General features: G+C 43.6%; 1 protein-coding gene and 1 long non-coding RNA gene across 5 annotated transcripts in view; both read left to right on the top strand.

Annotated features, from left to right (window-relative positions):
- Positions 1-15,035, top strand: part of EPAS1 (endothelial PAS domain protein 1) — a 118,633-nt gene that overhangs the window by 84,777 nt on the left and 18,821 nt on the right. For all 4 annotated transcript variants that reach the window (XM_084514877.1, XM_084514876.1, XM_084514875.1 and 1 more), the window contains 4 exons: positions 8,877-9,028; positions 9,468-9,552; positions 10,041-10,159; positions 10,308-10,510. In XM_084514877.1, coding sequence (XP_084371003.1) covers positions 8,877-9,028; positions 9,468-9,552; positions 10,041-10,159; positions 10,308-10,510 — 559 coding nt within the window. The remainder of the gene's footprint in view (positions 1-8,876; positions 9,029-9,467; positions 9,553-10,040; positions 10,160-10,307; positions 10,511-15,035) is intronic.
- Positions 4,718-8,876, top strand: LOC311434617. Its single transcript, XR_014691604.1, has 2 exons — positions 4,718-6,976; positions 8,245-8,876. It is a non-coding gene; the product is annotated as an uncharacterized lncRNA (long non-coding RNA).

Here is a 15,035-nt window from a genome sequence, read left to right as displayed (position 1 = left end):
AAATTTGTTTAGCCCTGAATATTTGAAAGATAAAATTTATCATGCTTTGGAATACAGTGGCATAAGAGAGAGAACTTTCTTTATCACTATCAGGATAATGACTTCAGAGTATTATTTCTTGCTTGTTTGATTGTCCTACAGTGTACACTTGCTGAGATTCCTGAGATTTGCAGATGCACAATGCTAGTCTAGCCAAAGTAAATTTCTATCAGTTTGAGAACTGTTTCTTCCCCTCAGGAGACATGACTGGAAAATTGAATATAGACATTTCTAAGCAGGCTTCTGGCAGGTGAGATTTGTTGAAAAAATACTGCCTTTCAGGCCTGATTAACGCTGTTGTTGCACAATAGTTACTTAATGCAGCTAATGTCTGAGGGGTGCTGTTCTTCTGATCCTTTCCTGTGGGAGCAGAATCAAAGTCTTTGATTGTGGGCTGCCGAGTAATGTCAGTCTTCCTAAAGATACTGCCTTTCACGAGAAGGCTGTCTGATTTAATTAAAAGCTACAAGGTTTTGATACAGTTTTTGGCTCCTGTATGACGAGGTTTGCTGCTTATCACGTTTCGACAAGAGCATGGAGCAAAATGGAAGTGGCTTGTGCATGCCTGTCCATCCCCTGCTCTTGTTTTGCTCCAGACCTCTTTTGAACCCCATACCAAACTGCCCCTTTTCCGAGGCACGTTTAGCAGATGGAATTTGGCTGTTAGCTCTGTGTAGCTCTGAGGAGCCTAACCCCACTGATGGGGAGCATGGAGCTTCCTCTGTCGTCTCTGACAGGTGAACTAGGAAGGTGGAGAACTGGAGGAGCGTGCATGAGAGACAAACGTCTCCCCCAGCCTGCAGACCTCCTCCTTGCTTTATGTTGTCTTCATGGAAAACGTTTTGATTATTTGGGCTAGACACTTAGTGTAAACTGGAGTTAAGTGGGAGTATATGTTCAGTCATTAATTAGGACATTAAAATAACATTTACTGCATTTATATATATACAATGTCACTAAAATAAGCCTGTAGTGCAGCTTGAAAAATACTTCAAAGGTTAGCAGAGAAAAAAAGTTGTGCTTGATTAGCATTTTTGCTATTTATTATTAATTCTATCAAAACCTCCTGGCACAACAGATTTTATTTTATACTGCTGTTCGTGGGCACGATCCTCAAACGAGGACTCATCTCCTCATTTCACGGCGGTTTTGCTGGGAACGAAGTGAGCAAGGGCCTTCCCAGGGCTGCATCCTCATCTCACTGCAAGCCCACGCTCCAGATGGGATTTCAGAGATGGCCTCAGGCAGCGTGCCAGCCGCAGGCCTTTGGCATGGAGCCTCTAATGCCCCATCGTGCTATTCCCTGGCTCGAAATAGGGCTTTTCGCTTGTGTAACTCGGGCTGTTTCACTAGCTGTGTCTGCATAACTATTATTTATCAGTCGGGAAGCCGAGCCCTCGAGAGATCTATGCCTATACTCTTCCAGCAGGTGAATGGCAGAGCCCGGAGCCGGAGCCAGCACCGAGAGCTTGCCCGCGACGCGCCTCTGGGAGCCCCGGCGCCTGGGCTGCAGGGCGCGCTCCTGCAGGCATGGCGGGGTCCCGGCTTGGCCCTTGTATCCTATCATAATAGGAAATAGCTGGTTGTATATCTCAGAGTTCAAAAGGGTAAAAAATACCAGGCTTTGCTTTATAAAAGTTGCTTCTTTACTTAGTAACACGTTTCCCTTTGATTTTCACAGTAGGCAATTCTGTGTGGGAATGTTGGAGAGGAAGCCTTTAACATTTAGAAATGCAGGCTGTTCGTCTGACGGCCTGATTGAGATTAGTATCACAGGAAGCAAACTGAAACAATGGCTTTATAATACTGTTTCCATGTTGTGCACACAACAGTACACGGTATAATTGGAATGTTAGTAGAAATATCATTTAATTATGACCTCTTAAATATTTTTCAAGATGCCTTCTAATTCTGTTGGCATAATACATTTTGCCATTGCTACGTTAACATCTTTGGGATAAATTTAGAATAGATGTTTGTTCATTAAAAGTAAAGATTTTGATCCCAGGAAGTTGCTTCTGAAAATAGTCTGGTGGATGCTTACCAGTGTCAGAGCTTGTGGATATCAGCTTATGTTGTCCTTCAGTGTAGTCAGAAAGACCGATACCGGTATTTGTCTCTAGTTCTCTAGTGTAGCTAATTTTATTTTTTTTTTTTGAGTATTAATAAGTGGCAAAAGGAATATATATGTCTTTTGCTAAAGAACAATATTGTCTGAATATTAGGAAGAGAATCCACTTTAGGACGCCTGTATGGGGTGCCAATAATTTCAAAGTGTTCGGACCACGCTCTCGATAAAGGCATTACTGGAACCAGAACTCCTTGGCATCAGCGAGGGTCTGTGTGCCAGGGCTGCAGGCCTTTCAGTTAGGCTAATCAGGCGAGCACGACTTTATCAGCTTTCTTCAATCCCATGCTAATTGCACGGTCACCTGGGTGTCTTTTCGGCATGGAGAGTCCAGCAAAGGAAACTGGATGGGAGTCGCTCCCGTGCAGGCAGACGGCAGGAGAAATGGGGAGGGAACAGGGAAGCAGACGGGAAGTTGTTTGGGAGAAGGGAGGCCACAAGGAAGCCAGTGTGAAGTTGTTTCAAGGGAGGCAGACAACAGAGCCGGAAAGCCAGCGGGGAGCAGAAGGGAAAAAATAGCTTTTCTCTACGCTTTTAAGGGAGAGCGCAAACTGCAGGGAGAACTGGTGTGGGCATTGTTTTTGAACGTCTGGACAAGCTGCATCTAATCTCAGACCATTGTGGCATAAAACAGTGCTTTAAAAATAGCTTGTCTACTTGTTTGCTTTTATTACGTTGGAAAAGTGGTTCTGTGCCAGCCCTGCTGCTAGGAGTGAGCAGGGCTGGGTACCGAGTGCTTCAGCCGCCTGAAGTGCCATCCCGTTTCTGGGAAGGTGAGCTCAGAAGGCCCAATCTGATGGGATGCTGCGTCCCACCGCTCAACACCCATAGCTGCATGACTCCAGCACCTTCCTCAGAGCAGTATCTCAGTGATTTGGCTAGATACAAACTCTGCCATAAAGTTGCAAGCAACAATAACAGAAGTGTTTTCTTTATCGAGGTTGCTTGTGCACTTTGAGATAAGAGCCCTTCAGGAAGCTTCGAGTTTAAGAGCAGGTTTGTCTTGATGTATCTAAACTGAAAGCTTTTATTGGGCATATTGAAAATATCCCTTTGAACAGGATGTGGTGTCCTGTCATGACAGAAAAAAAAAAAATAAAAAAAAAAATAGTTGCTTTCTTTTGATGTGAGACAAGAAACTGGGAAAAGCTGAGTCTGTCTCAAGGCTGCTCTTTCTGATGCAGGATAGAGCTGCTTTTAGATCTTCCCTAACTTCCGCTGAGCAGCACTAGGCAGTTTTCACCACCCTGTTGTAGTTGCAGCTTTAGCCTTGTGTCTGTAATGCACAATATGCGACCAATTTTTTGGTACTTGTAGAATCCAGGGTAAGAGACAAAGCCTTGAAAATTGTGTGAAGGTGATGACGTGACTCCTCGTAAAAGCCTTTTTTACACTTTGTACCTCTGAACTGACAAGAAAGGCACCTTTGCGTCAGACCAAAGGAGCAGAGGCTGTTTGCTAGGAGTCTGTTTATACCTGAGCAGTTATTTCTTGCAAGGAGAGCCTGGGTTTTGAGCCCTCAGACTTGTTCCAAGAGGTTGGACTGAAGGAAATGAGCAAGCATCTACGGAAAAAGTGTTCTTAAACTTGGGAACAGTGCACATCCTGACAGTGGGAATTAATCAAAGCTTGTTTACACGAGATATTTTTAGCATAAAAGGTTATCATAAACACTGCAATAGGCATTTGCCATTGCAGTTCAAAGTTTCTTCTAGTCTGGTTGTTTAGATTTTTTTTTTCAAAATAGAGCTGATTAAAACTACATTTCAATAATGACACAGAGTGAGAAGCAGAGTGAAAAAATACTTTATCAAAATTTGATACAGAGTAAGGAATACTGCCTTGGGGCAATGTGAACAGTGGGTGATGCATCAGATGGGGGCTCGGGACACCGTGGCTCTGTTCCTGGCTCTGCTGTAGCTCTGACAGTTTCTGCTTCACTTCTCTGTGGCTCTCTGACTTATTTCAAGATCTTCCCATCTCAACCAGATAGGGATTCTCCCTCCTTTACAGGCTTCCTAGTGCTGCATGAGAACAATCTTGGCTGGGGTCCATAAATGGAACCATAATATGAACAATTATATTGCAATACCTCATTCTGCTGAATGTGCTATTAATTTTTAGAGTTAAACTGGAATATTTGCAGTCCACTCTCCTTTCTATATATTGTTATGGTGCCTGAATTGAGATGCTTCTGTATTAGAGGGGAAATGGAAAAGGTCACAGGAAAAAACAAACTAACAAACAAAACAAGAAGCGCATTCTCATTTCAAAATTTATTTAGCAGCTAGTTTAAACAGCAGTGATGTTTAAATTTCTGCCTAAAAATCACAATAAATTGAATCCACAGTTACCTTCCTTCAAATCCTGGCAAAGGCTGGCAAGTCTGCAGGGGATGCTGCTACCCAGGTAGTGACCTCAGGCCTGATGGAAACCAGAGGCTGACGTTCTGCCTCGTCCTCCTCCTCATGCTAACCTACTTGCATTTGGTCCCGGCTTTCTCAAATGCTTTCCATCTGAAGCTGGATTTTTTTTGTGCTAATGCTGGGAGCAGCTTGCAATAGCAATGGCTTTATCTGTTTTTCTGCTACAAGATAGATTCATTAAAAAAAAAAATAATATGAGATTCTTGCTAGTGGCAGTAACTGAATTGCTTCCGATGTATCAGTCTCCTAATGTGAATATACACCCTCGTGTATTAATTGCGATTTGCACAGGAGAAAGGGAACAAGCCGTAATGCTGTAACTAAACTGTGGGGATTTTATACGAGGGATTTTTATTAATATAATTATTCTGCTAAGCTACCTGATACAGGGCCTACTGGGGCATCACAGTGATGCCCCCCAGCACATTTCTTTGCTGCAGACTAGGGGTCTTCAGCCAGCTAGCTCAGCTAGCAGAGTTCAGGGGTTTAGCCCAGGTCCCTGGGCTTCCTCTGGTGGGGCTGGCAAGGAGATGGTGTCAGGAGCAGCACGGCATCACACCTGGCTGCGTTTTCCCCTCCACGGTCCCTGGATGTATTTGTCATCCATCTTTATGAGCCTGGTAGTGCCCCTAGTTCCCCGGATTCGGGTGATCCATCTTGGCGAGCATTTCCAGTGCTGCCAGGAGCTGTCTGCCAGCTCCCCTTGCCTGCTGCAGCTGGCTGCTAAGCAGGGAGGGATAGGAGGGATGCAGTGGGGTAAAACACACTAGGGGGGCTTTCAGGTTACGTGAGGGGGGCACAGCAGCACAAACCCTCTCCCGTCCCTCCTCCCAGTCCACATCGCAGATGCCTCCAGCTGGACGAAGGTAATTTTAATAATAAAGTTAAACTCTGATCCAGCAAATCCCTGTGAGCACGTGCTTTAAAGCTGACTATGTCTTTAAGTGCTTTGCTGGACTAGGATGTTACGGGTTTGAACCTGCAGCCCTGATGTGAGTGATCCTATGTCCTCTCTGTGTGTTTGTACAAGTAATATAATTTATATACACGGAAAAGCAAACTTAATCATCTGATAATACAAGTAAAGTGTTTGTCTTTCACTGTTGGAGGCATTTAAGAATACAAATGCTTTGAATAGCCTTCCTGCCTTTGAATGGTGATGTTTTGTTAATGCAAACTTAATGAGCTAGAAAAAAATTGGAAAGGAGGGTCTGGGGTTAGAGCTGAAAAGTCAGTTTTTTCTCCGAACCCACACTTGGCTGATTGTCTTGGGCTATAGCCATGATCCCTGCTGAATAAACCATTTGTTTGCTTCCGGAAAAGTTTAAAAAAAAAAAAAAAGAAAAATAAAAAAAGACCCTTGACATTCTTTACACAGCAGAAACAAGCTTGGGAGCAGATGGTCACTTACTTTTTTTTTTTTTTTTTCCTCCTAAATGTCATTATGGTCAAAGTGTGTACTATTCAAATATATTATTGTGCAGTTTCTGTATTTTAAACGCTAACCCTGATGTAATTTCCTGAAGTCAGTTGCTTTGTGCCGAGGAGGAATTGGCCCCTGCCTATGTAGTTAAAATTGCAGTGCAGGCACACAAAATGGTGCATCCCCAGCCTGTGCTGGTGATCCCCAGCATCTTCTCTTCCCTGACACCAAACAATTGCATTGAGAAGCGAAGGATGATAAACTGAGTGCTCCCAGTGGCTCTGGGGCTGGTCAGTTCGTTCCCGTGCTTACACGGTGGATGATGGCCCAGAGAGGTGTGCTGAGGTGCAGCAGGAGGTTGCAGAAGCAGCAGCTGGTGTCACTTTTGTTACCACTCTTCTGTTCCAAAGAGGGCCTGGGTGTGCTCTGCATTGCAATCCCTCAACATTTGCTCCTGGTCTAGCCTTAGGCATTAGTGGATGCAGTTGCAGGAGGTACGTAGATCAGACTCATCCTTTAACAGTAATTCTGTAATACCTCAAAGTAAAGGCCATAGTGTTTTGCCTCAACTTCTTCTATATTTAAAAAACAAAAACAAACACTTCTAATAACGTGCTTTACAAAGCAATACCTGATTTTTGCTTCTAGACTATTTCCAAAATGAACATTTTCACTAGAAAATTGAAGGAAAATGATGAATGTGCTGTTTGAGAGTGGAAAAGAAGAAAAAGGAAATGCTTTTCTCAAGTGCGCTGGAGAAGTGTCTGTGTGCTGAAAATGGAGCATTAAACCAACAAACAAAAGCAACTTCTCCAAGAAACTGGTTTGAGTCTCCCTGCTCTTGCAGGTCAGGCTGATGCAATGAGGGCTGTAGCCTCTGGCCAGTAAAACCCTGCGATGGGCCCAGCCTGGAGCACTCCCGTGTACCCAGGGAGCAGAGACACTGCCCCCTCGGCACAGGTCAGTCTTGCTGCCTGCAGAAGTGAAGGCTTCAGGGAGACCTTACAGCAGTCTTCTAGGACCTAACAGGCCTACAGGACAGCTGGGGAGGGACTCTTTGTCAGGCTATAGTGATAGGACAAGGGGGGAATGGCTTTAACATAAAAGCGAGGAGGTTTAGATTAGATATTCGGAAGAAACTTCACTCAGAGGGTGGTGAGGCCCTGGCACAGGCAGCCCAGAGAAGCTGTGGATGCCCCATTCCTGGAGGTGTTCAAGGCCAGGCTGGATGGGGCTTTGGGAAACCTGGGCTGGTGGGAGGTGTCCCTGCCCATGGCACGGGGTGGAATTAGATGGGCTTTTTAGGGTCCCTTCCAACCTAAACCATTCTGTGTTTCTAGATGGGACTTTGCCTTGTGTCTTTGGCAGTGTATTAACAGTTTGTTATCCTGTATTCTGAGGCAAGAAGGGTTTGGTTTGGGTTTTGTCCAAATTCACAGCCTTACCCTTATGTAAATTTGTAATGACTGATCACAAATGTGCGGCCTAACTGGTAAAACTGTAAAGATAAGCTCACCATAGCATGTTAGGGGGACACAGGCCAGGCTGTGATATCTGTAAACAGTTTTCTAAAAAAAAAAAAAAAAAAAAAAAAAAGAAGTTTCACACTAAACATGTCAAGAAATGAATGTGTCTGCTCCTACGCAGAAATGTTTCGATACAAGTCATGTACTCCATGTACTACAAGCCATGTAATAGTCTCCTGCAGGCATCTTGTTCATGGGGCTGAACGTGGCTGAGAGTTTGGCAGAGTTGGCTTAAACCTGCTAAAGCAGAGGAGGTGTTAGGAAGAACAGTGTCTCCCCACTCTTCCCGCCCGTGGCCGTGCCTCCGTATTGCATCCCATCTCAGGAGACGGAGCACACACATTGAGGGCATAGCAGTGCCATCAACCATCTCTACAGGAAAAAAAAAAAAAAAAAAAAAAAAAGGCAACAGGAAAATGAGTAACCAAAACCAAACAAACCAACTAGCTGCTAGCACAACAGCCACGTATCTTCCATGGAAATGGTAAGATGCACTGGGTTTGTGAACGCTACGTAGGCAAATATGTGGGATGCTTGTGGGTTCTGAAACTTTATTTTTTTTTATTATTTTTTTTTTTGTGGGTCAGGAGAAAGGTAGATGGGTAACAGAGCGTTTCAGAGTTGGTGGACTGGTACGTAGGGAGTTCTGACTCCTACAGGTAAAAAAAGCAGGTATTGATGGGATGGACCTCTTTTTCACAGGTCTTTTGAGGTTCATTAGATGAAAGGTGCTCCTGAAAGGACTTCAAGGGAGAGTTTTTCTACCTTTTCTAAAGGTAGTGTTAACAGCTATCTCCATTCTGAGTGGGGAGGTCTACAGGCATGCTTCATAGGAAAATTTGAACTCCTTGGAAAAACTGTCCTGATAGAAATGTCTTTTGTAAGACCGTTTGTTAGGAACGCACAAATTTACTGACCTTCTGTAAGATTTGCCCTGTACTTGGCACCTGTTAAAAGATATAAAGGTAGCATGTGGCCAAAACAATGTGCACCCAGAACCTGCGCTTCATGTCTGGGTGTTGCCAGTGTTACGCGCTGAGAACACGTCCTGCAGAAAAGCAATTAAGGTCAATAGAGGATCTATTGCATTTGCCAAAAGGTTTAGAAAAATATCTCCTGCCTTTCCACTAGCAAGGACACCCTTTTTAAACGCTGTGCAGATGACTTTCTTCTCAAAAAAAAAAAAAAAAAAGACTCCATCAGAAGGGATTTATGGAAAGGAAATTCAAACAGAAAAATATTTTGTTGCCTTGTTACTGGATGAGATTGTGCTGAAAAGGCTGGCTAAGGTGCTGAAGATTTTTAGATGATGTTTTCTTCTTTTTTTTTCTCAGTATGTGCTGACAATGAGAATGAACTAGATGCAGACCAGCAGATGGACAACTTGTACCTGAAAGCTTTGGAGGGATTTATTGCCGTGGTGACACAGGATGGAGACATGATCTTTTTGTCAGAGAATGTCAACAAATACATGGGTCTCACCCAGGTAACTTGTTCCCTAACACTTACCTGTGTTTGTAATACAATTCCTAGAAACTAGACATATGCCTGAAGGCAGAAAAACAGGTGTATGTCACTGCAAAAAAGATGGAAATAAAATGTCGCATTTGTCAGACGGGTACCCTGAACACCAGCCAGTACTGTTTCTGTTGTTTGTTTTTTCCCCTCTCCCTTTCTATCAAACCTATAGCATCTTTGGACACTGGAAATGAGCCCAAAGCTGTTGTCAATGCACTTAATTCTAGTGACTATTTTCTTGTAAACAGGTAGTATTTAAAAGCAGATAAATGAGCAACTGCAATTTTCATCAAGAAAAGATGATTCCCAAGAAATTGTCTCCTGATCCATTTGATTCACTTTGTATTATTTTGAATACATTATAAGTTGCTTTTATTTAGCTAAGTATAGTTTTTGTTTCTGAACAGGTGGATTTAACTGGACACAGCATTTTTGACTTCACTCACCCATGTGACCATGAAGAAATTCGAGAGAATCTGAGTCTGAAAAATGGTAATTGTGAAAATACAAAAGGGTCACTCTTTGCCTTTTAAGTAACCAAATGAAGTAATCGGTTGATAGTAAAGATCTGTTAGTCATGGTAAAGGGACTTTTAGTTCCTAGAGTAATCATTAACTGTTATTCAATGCTTTGCAGATTTGTTTTGTTTTGCCAAATATTGCTTAAATATAATAGCCCTCAGAACTGTTTGTTTAGTGTTTTCCTTTCACCAAGTTAAAGCTGGGATAATGGCTTCACATGTAACACTCTGAAAAGATTTATGTGCTACAAGCTAAAACATAAGTTTAAAGTCCCATTTAAGTTCCACTTAAATTTTAAGATCTACAAACTGGTCTTAATAGTCCATGCATCTTTGATGGTATTTGCAGCTAAATTACCTGAAAATTAGTCTGTTTCTTCTCTTGAATCCTTTGTGATTAAAAATAGGAGAAATCAGGAAGGGAAACTGAGAAAACTCATTTGCCATTTTCCTTTTATAGGTCCAGGCTTTGGAAAGAAAAACAAGGAGATGTCAACTGAGCGTGACTTCTTCATGAGGATGAAATGCACCGTTACCAACAGAGGCAGAACTGTTAACCTCAAATCTGCCACCTGGAAGGTACCCTATTTTAGCCATAAGAAGTGTTTTTTGGTGGTTTTGTTGTTGTTTTGTTGTTTTTGTTCTTGTTTTTTACTTTAAAAGATATTTTGACTTGTGGAGAACATACATTCTAAGTTCATTTTCCATTCATAAATCATTATTTCAGGTTTTGCACTGCACTGGACAAGTTAAAGTGTATAACACTTGCCCTCCTCACACTTTGTGTGGGTATAAAGAGCCTCTTCTCACCTGCCTTATAATAATGTGTGAGCCTATTCAGCATCCTTCAAACATTGACATACCCCTGGACAGCAAGACCTTCATGAGTCGCCATAGCATGGACATGAAATTTACCTACTGCGATGACAGGTAAAGTCCCCTGATTTCTCCTTTTCATGGAAGTTTCTACGTTCTTTAACAAAACAAGCAGTCAGTCCCTCTAAACTGCCCTACTCTGTGGACCTGGTAAGCAAGGACTAAAAGAAAGTACAATCTGTGACCAAGACAGCTATTCAGTGGTTCACTTAATCCCTCTCAAATCTCAGTATAGACAAAATGATACTTCTGCTGTATTTCCTCCCTCTGCTGAATGAGGAATTCAAGCTCACTGGCAGACGATGAGACAATTTAGATCTGTAAATGATAGCTTCTTGGGTTTTAAACTGAAGAATATGGGGGATTTCTGTTATGTTTTTAGAGAAGGCCTCTAAGGACGTGCCTTATGGACCTTGGTCAAGGACTGTCTAATGGTTGGTTTGGCCCAGGACACAATTATCAGTTAGCTGGAAAGTACTTTATGCTCTACATTAACTAAGAATTGCTAAGGCACACAGAGCATCTGCAGCTCTGAAATACGGTTGCAGTCTCCTCTGCTCAATGAGGAGCAATTACTCTTTACTGTTTATCTGTCATGAAATGGAGAGGAAGATCTTAGTTCAGGGGCACTGTCTTCCATTCCCCTCACTCTTGAGTGAAAAAATGCAGATTCTCTTAACCTCTGCCTGCTTGTGTTTGCCTGGGATCTCCATGGCATTTCATACCATCCATCTCTTCTCCCTGCTCACATGTTGTGGTAACTACCTGCCCTGCCTCTGAGTGAACCCCAAGTCCCTTCCCATGAAGATTTCTCCTGTTCCTTGCTTTCCCAAAAAGTTCCACCTGCACTTCTTTGGGTTATTTTGGTTTTTTTTTTTTTTTTTTTTTTTTGGTTGGTTGGTTTTTGTGTTTATGAGATCATTACCTCAAGTACTGTGTGTGGGTTTGGGCACCACAATGTAAGAAGGACGTAAAATTGTTACAGAAGCATCCGAAGAAGGGCTACAAAGATGGTGAAGGGAAGGGGAAGACGTAAGAGGAGCAGCTGAGGCCCTTCGGTTTGCTCAGCCCTGAGCAGAGCAGGCTGAGGGGAGGCCTCATGGCGGCCTGCAGCTCCCTCACGAGGGGAGCGGAGGGGCAGGCGCTGAGCTCTGCTCTCTGGGGACAGCGACAGGACCCGAGGGGACGGCATGGAGCTGGGACAGGGGAGGGTCAGGCTGGGGGTTTTGGAAAGGGTCTGCACCCAGAGGGTGCTCGGGCACTGGGACAAGCTCCCCAGGGCAGTGGTCACGGTACTGAGCCTGCTGGAGCTCAAGATGTGTTTGGACAACGCTCTCAGACATCTGGTCTGATTTTGGGGTGGTTCTGTGTGCAGCCAGGAGTTGGACTCTATGATCCATGCAAGTTCCTTCTGACTCAATGTATTTTCTGATTCTTTAATCCCCAAAGTTAATTTGAAGTTTTCTGATGGCTTTGTCTAATGACACTGCTCTTCTGAAAGCTGGAGATGTCTGCAACCACTGAGATGCATAAGGCTGTTAGTGGGATTATACATATGCTTGAATTTTATGTAAAAACTTGCAGGATTGAGATCTTGGTTATTTTCTTGATCTTTTGAAGGTTTTTTTAAACCTGTTCCAAGCAAGATTATTATTTTAAATAGTATAGTGAAGCAGCCATATAAACTAGCTGGATTAGCAGCTGTGGATGAAAGCAAGATTAAGAGTGTGAAACATGTGACTGACCTTCTTCTGACCTCTCTGAGAATTTAGCAGCCAAGTCTGTTGTAATTAGAAATGTGCTGTGATGTAACTGAAATAGAAGACACTTTTTTTTTTTTTTTTAATACTTTCAGGGTGAGAAAATAGAGGTATCAATAGGATGTTGCTACTGGGGAAAACTCCAACAAGACAGTAGTGACTCACTATGAAAAGCAACTTACCTCAGAATTACTGGGGCCATAAACTTGCTCAGTGGTAGGTTGGAGGAGACTGACAGAACTTTGCTGTGCTGCAGCATTTGTATGTCTCTAATAGATGTGATGCATAAGCAGTTATAAGTGTGAACTTGAGGGACTGATACTTTTCCGTTAAAGATACATGTGATTGTTTTAAAAAGAATAAAGTCATATGCCTCGTCTTAAATAGCGGGAGTGGATTTACAGGGAATACTTTTCATATGGCAGAGAAATGCAACAGCCTCCTCTGGATGATTCAACCCACAAGGAATTTGAGAGATTTCTCTTTAAAACCAGGCAGCAAAACAGCATGTCTTCTACTATGTAGTTTTCCTTGAATGTTTCATTCATGTTTTACTGAGAGTATGATAAAGTTGTAAAAAGGCCAGAGAAGCAAATAAACTTCACGCACCTTTCAGGTCCTTCCCAGCTGATCCTCCTGGCTCTCTCTTCTCTCCCAGAGGAATGTTGGTTCCTCTCCAACAGGCGACACATCAGTAGCCACATAAAAATGCAAAACACTCAGCTGTTCTTATCAAATTCAGTGCTGCTAGACAAATGGTATTGAAGGAGCAGTTTATGCCAGGAATGTAAATCCAGGCTGAGGAGCGGGGGAGGAAAAGCAGCATGTGCCAGTCAGATGCCTAAACCTCTCTCTGTGTGCTCCAGCCTTCCTGCAGCGACACGGCAGGGCTGACAGATCATTTCTCTGTAAGAGGCTGTGTCTTCTGAGCTCAGGGATGATATCCTTGAGGGCAGCATGCCTCCTCAAGCAGGCTTCTGTCACAGTCTGAGTTTTGCAGTTCGTCTGGTGTGAGCAGATATGCTCGCAGGGCTGCTTCCACCACTCAGGAAACTCCAAGATTTCTGGGGAAGTATTGTAATAAATGGTGGCTGTGCTGGACCTTCCTCAGGGAAGCATCCACCATCAGTGTGCCTACAAAAGATAGCTGCATGAAGCTGAAATTTGTCTGGGCAGAACATTAGGGTCACATCTGTCATCTCCTTAGGAAACCTCATAGTGTTTATATGTGGCAGAGCAACACGCTGACTACCTTTCAACAGTTTGTAACGAAAACTGGATGGCTAATATAAAGTGCCTTGATTATTTTGGCTTCTCCTCAGGAGGGCACAGTGACAGATGAGACATGAAGTTGGATAAGGCTGGCCTTTGCTCATTTGAAATATAGGAGACCAACCCATATATTTTGCCCTCCCATATAACACATATATACACCTACATACGTGGTCTGTGACTTGCCTGTGGCTAGGTGGGCGGCATTTGTATTCCTGAAACAACTTTAGCGAGGCGATAAGCCTGTAAAGACAGCTTTTTTAAGACATAAATATTAAAAAGTTGGTCCATAATTCAAATTCTTGTCTTGTTAAATGCCTGCTTCAGCCATTCCTGGAGATCGACTTAAAAACATTCCCTTGCTCCACTTATCTTGGCTAAGTGGTTTACAGGAAAGATTATTTTAGCTGTAACGCGGAAATGCTGATCAGTGGCACAATCCAACAATCCAAGTGAGGCCTTCGTTCGGCTGCACGAGGCTCTGTGTCAGGGACAGTCTCTGGTGAGGGTGTCAGAAAAAGGCAAAGTCTTTGCGTGAGAGGAGTTCTGTTACTTTGGTGGCACTGGGGTGATGGGTAGATGTAAATAACTGCAGCATGTTTCTGTGTAGGAAAAATCCACAAAACGAAAGTGAAAACTATCTGCATTTGGCAGAAAACCCCAAAACTACATCAGGTGCCCTGAGGTACAAAGGAAACCCATGCACTGTATCTTGGAGGGGACTGGGGCTTGGAAAGCAGAGCAGTTAACGTGGCATTGAGGGTGGCGTTGCCTTTCCACCTTCATCCCTGCTGCCTCTTTGGGGTGTTGTGGAGTGGAGCAGGAGCACTCTGCCCCTGATGGCTGTGGGGGACCTGCCCGAGAGGAAAGGAGAGAAGGCCAAGGAAGCAAAGCTGCCCTGTGCAGTGGGAGAGGGCTGGCAGTGCAGGCCGTGACTCTGGAGGCAGCCGGCAACCAGTTCCCTGGCACCGACACGCTGGAAAGCATATGGTGTCCATTACTTGGAAGGCACGCTTGCTTTGGGGAATTGCATGCTCCTGGTTACAAGAAACCCAATTAGTTACACTCTTTTGCTTTTTCTTGATTGGAACTGTGTAATGAGAGAGCTGAAGGAGAAAAGGGAACGATGGAGGATAGATGGTGATTCACAATAGGACTGCGCAGGACGGTGCAGTTCAGTCGTGTTGGTCCCAATCTGGTTTCTTCTAATATGAGCACATGTGGGAGCCAGGCTGAGAGGACACTGAATTGTATTATTTCCAGGTCTGTCTGCATAAAATAGAAATATGCAAGCACAGGACCTTACAAGAGGTTTTCAGTCAGTTTGCCATTCGACCTATATTTGGAGAGTATTTTCAAATTAGGTGAGAAAGCAAATAAGCATTTGAAAGGACTTCCTGTCCCTCCTCCAGCCCTGCTCAGGGGGCAGATGCTGCAGGGAGAGGGGAGTGGTGATAGCTGAAACCAAAGATTTGCATTTGGCAAAACTGACTCTGGTGGTGGCTTTTTGTTGTTACTGGATTTGTTTGTTTGTTTTCATAAATATC

This window comes from Aythya ferina (assembly GCF_964211825.1).
Source record: "Aythya ferina genome assembly, chromosome: 3".
Taxonomy (NCBI): Eukaryota; Metazoa; Chordata; class Aves; order Anseriformes; family Anatidae; genus Aythya; species Aythya ferina.
The sequence above is the reverse complement of the archived record's forward strand: the minus strand, read 5'-3'. Positions and strand labels throughout refer to the sequence as shown.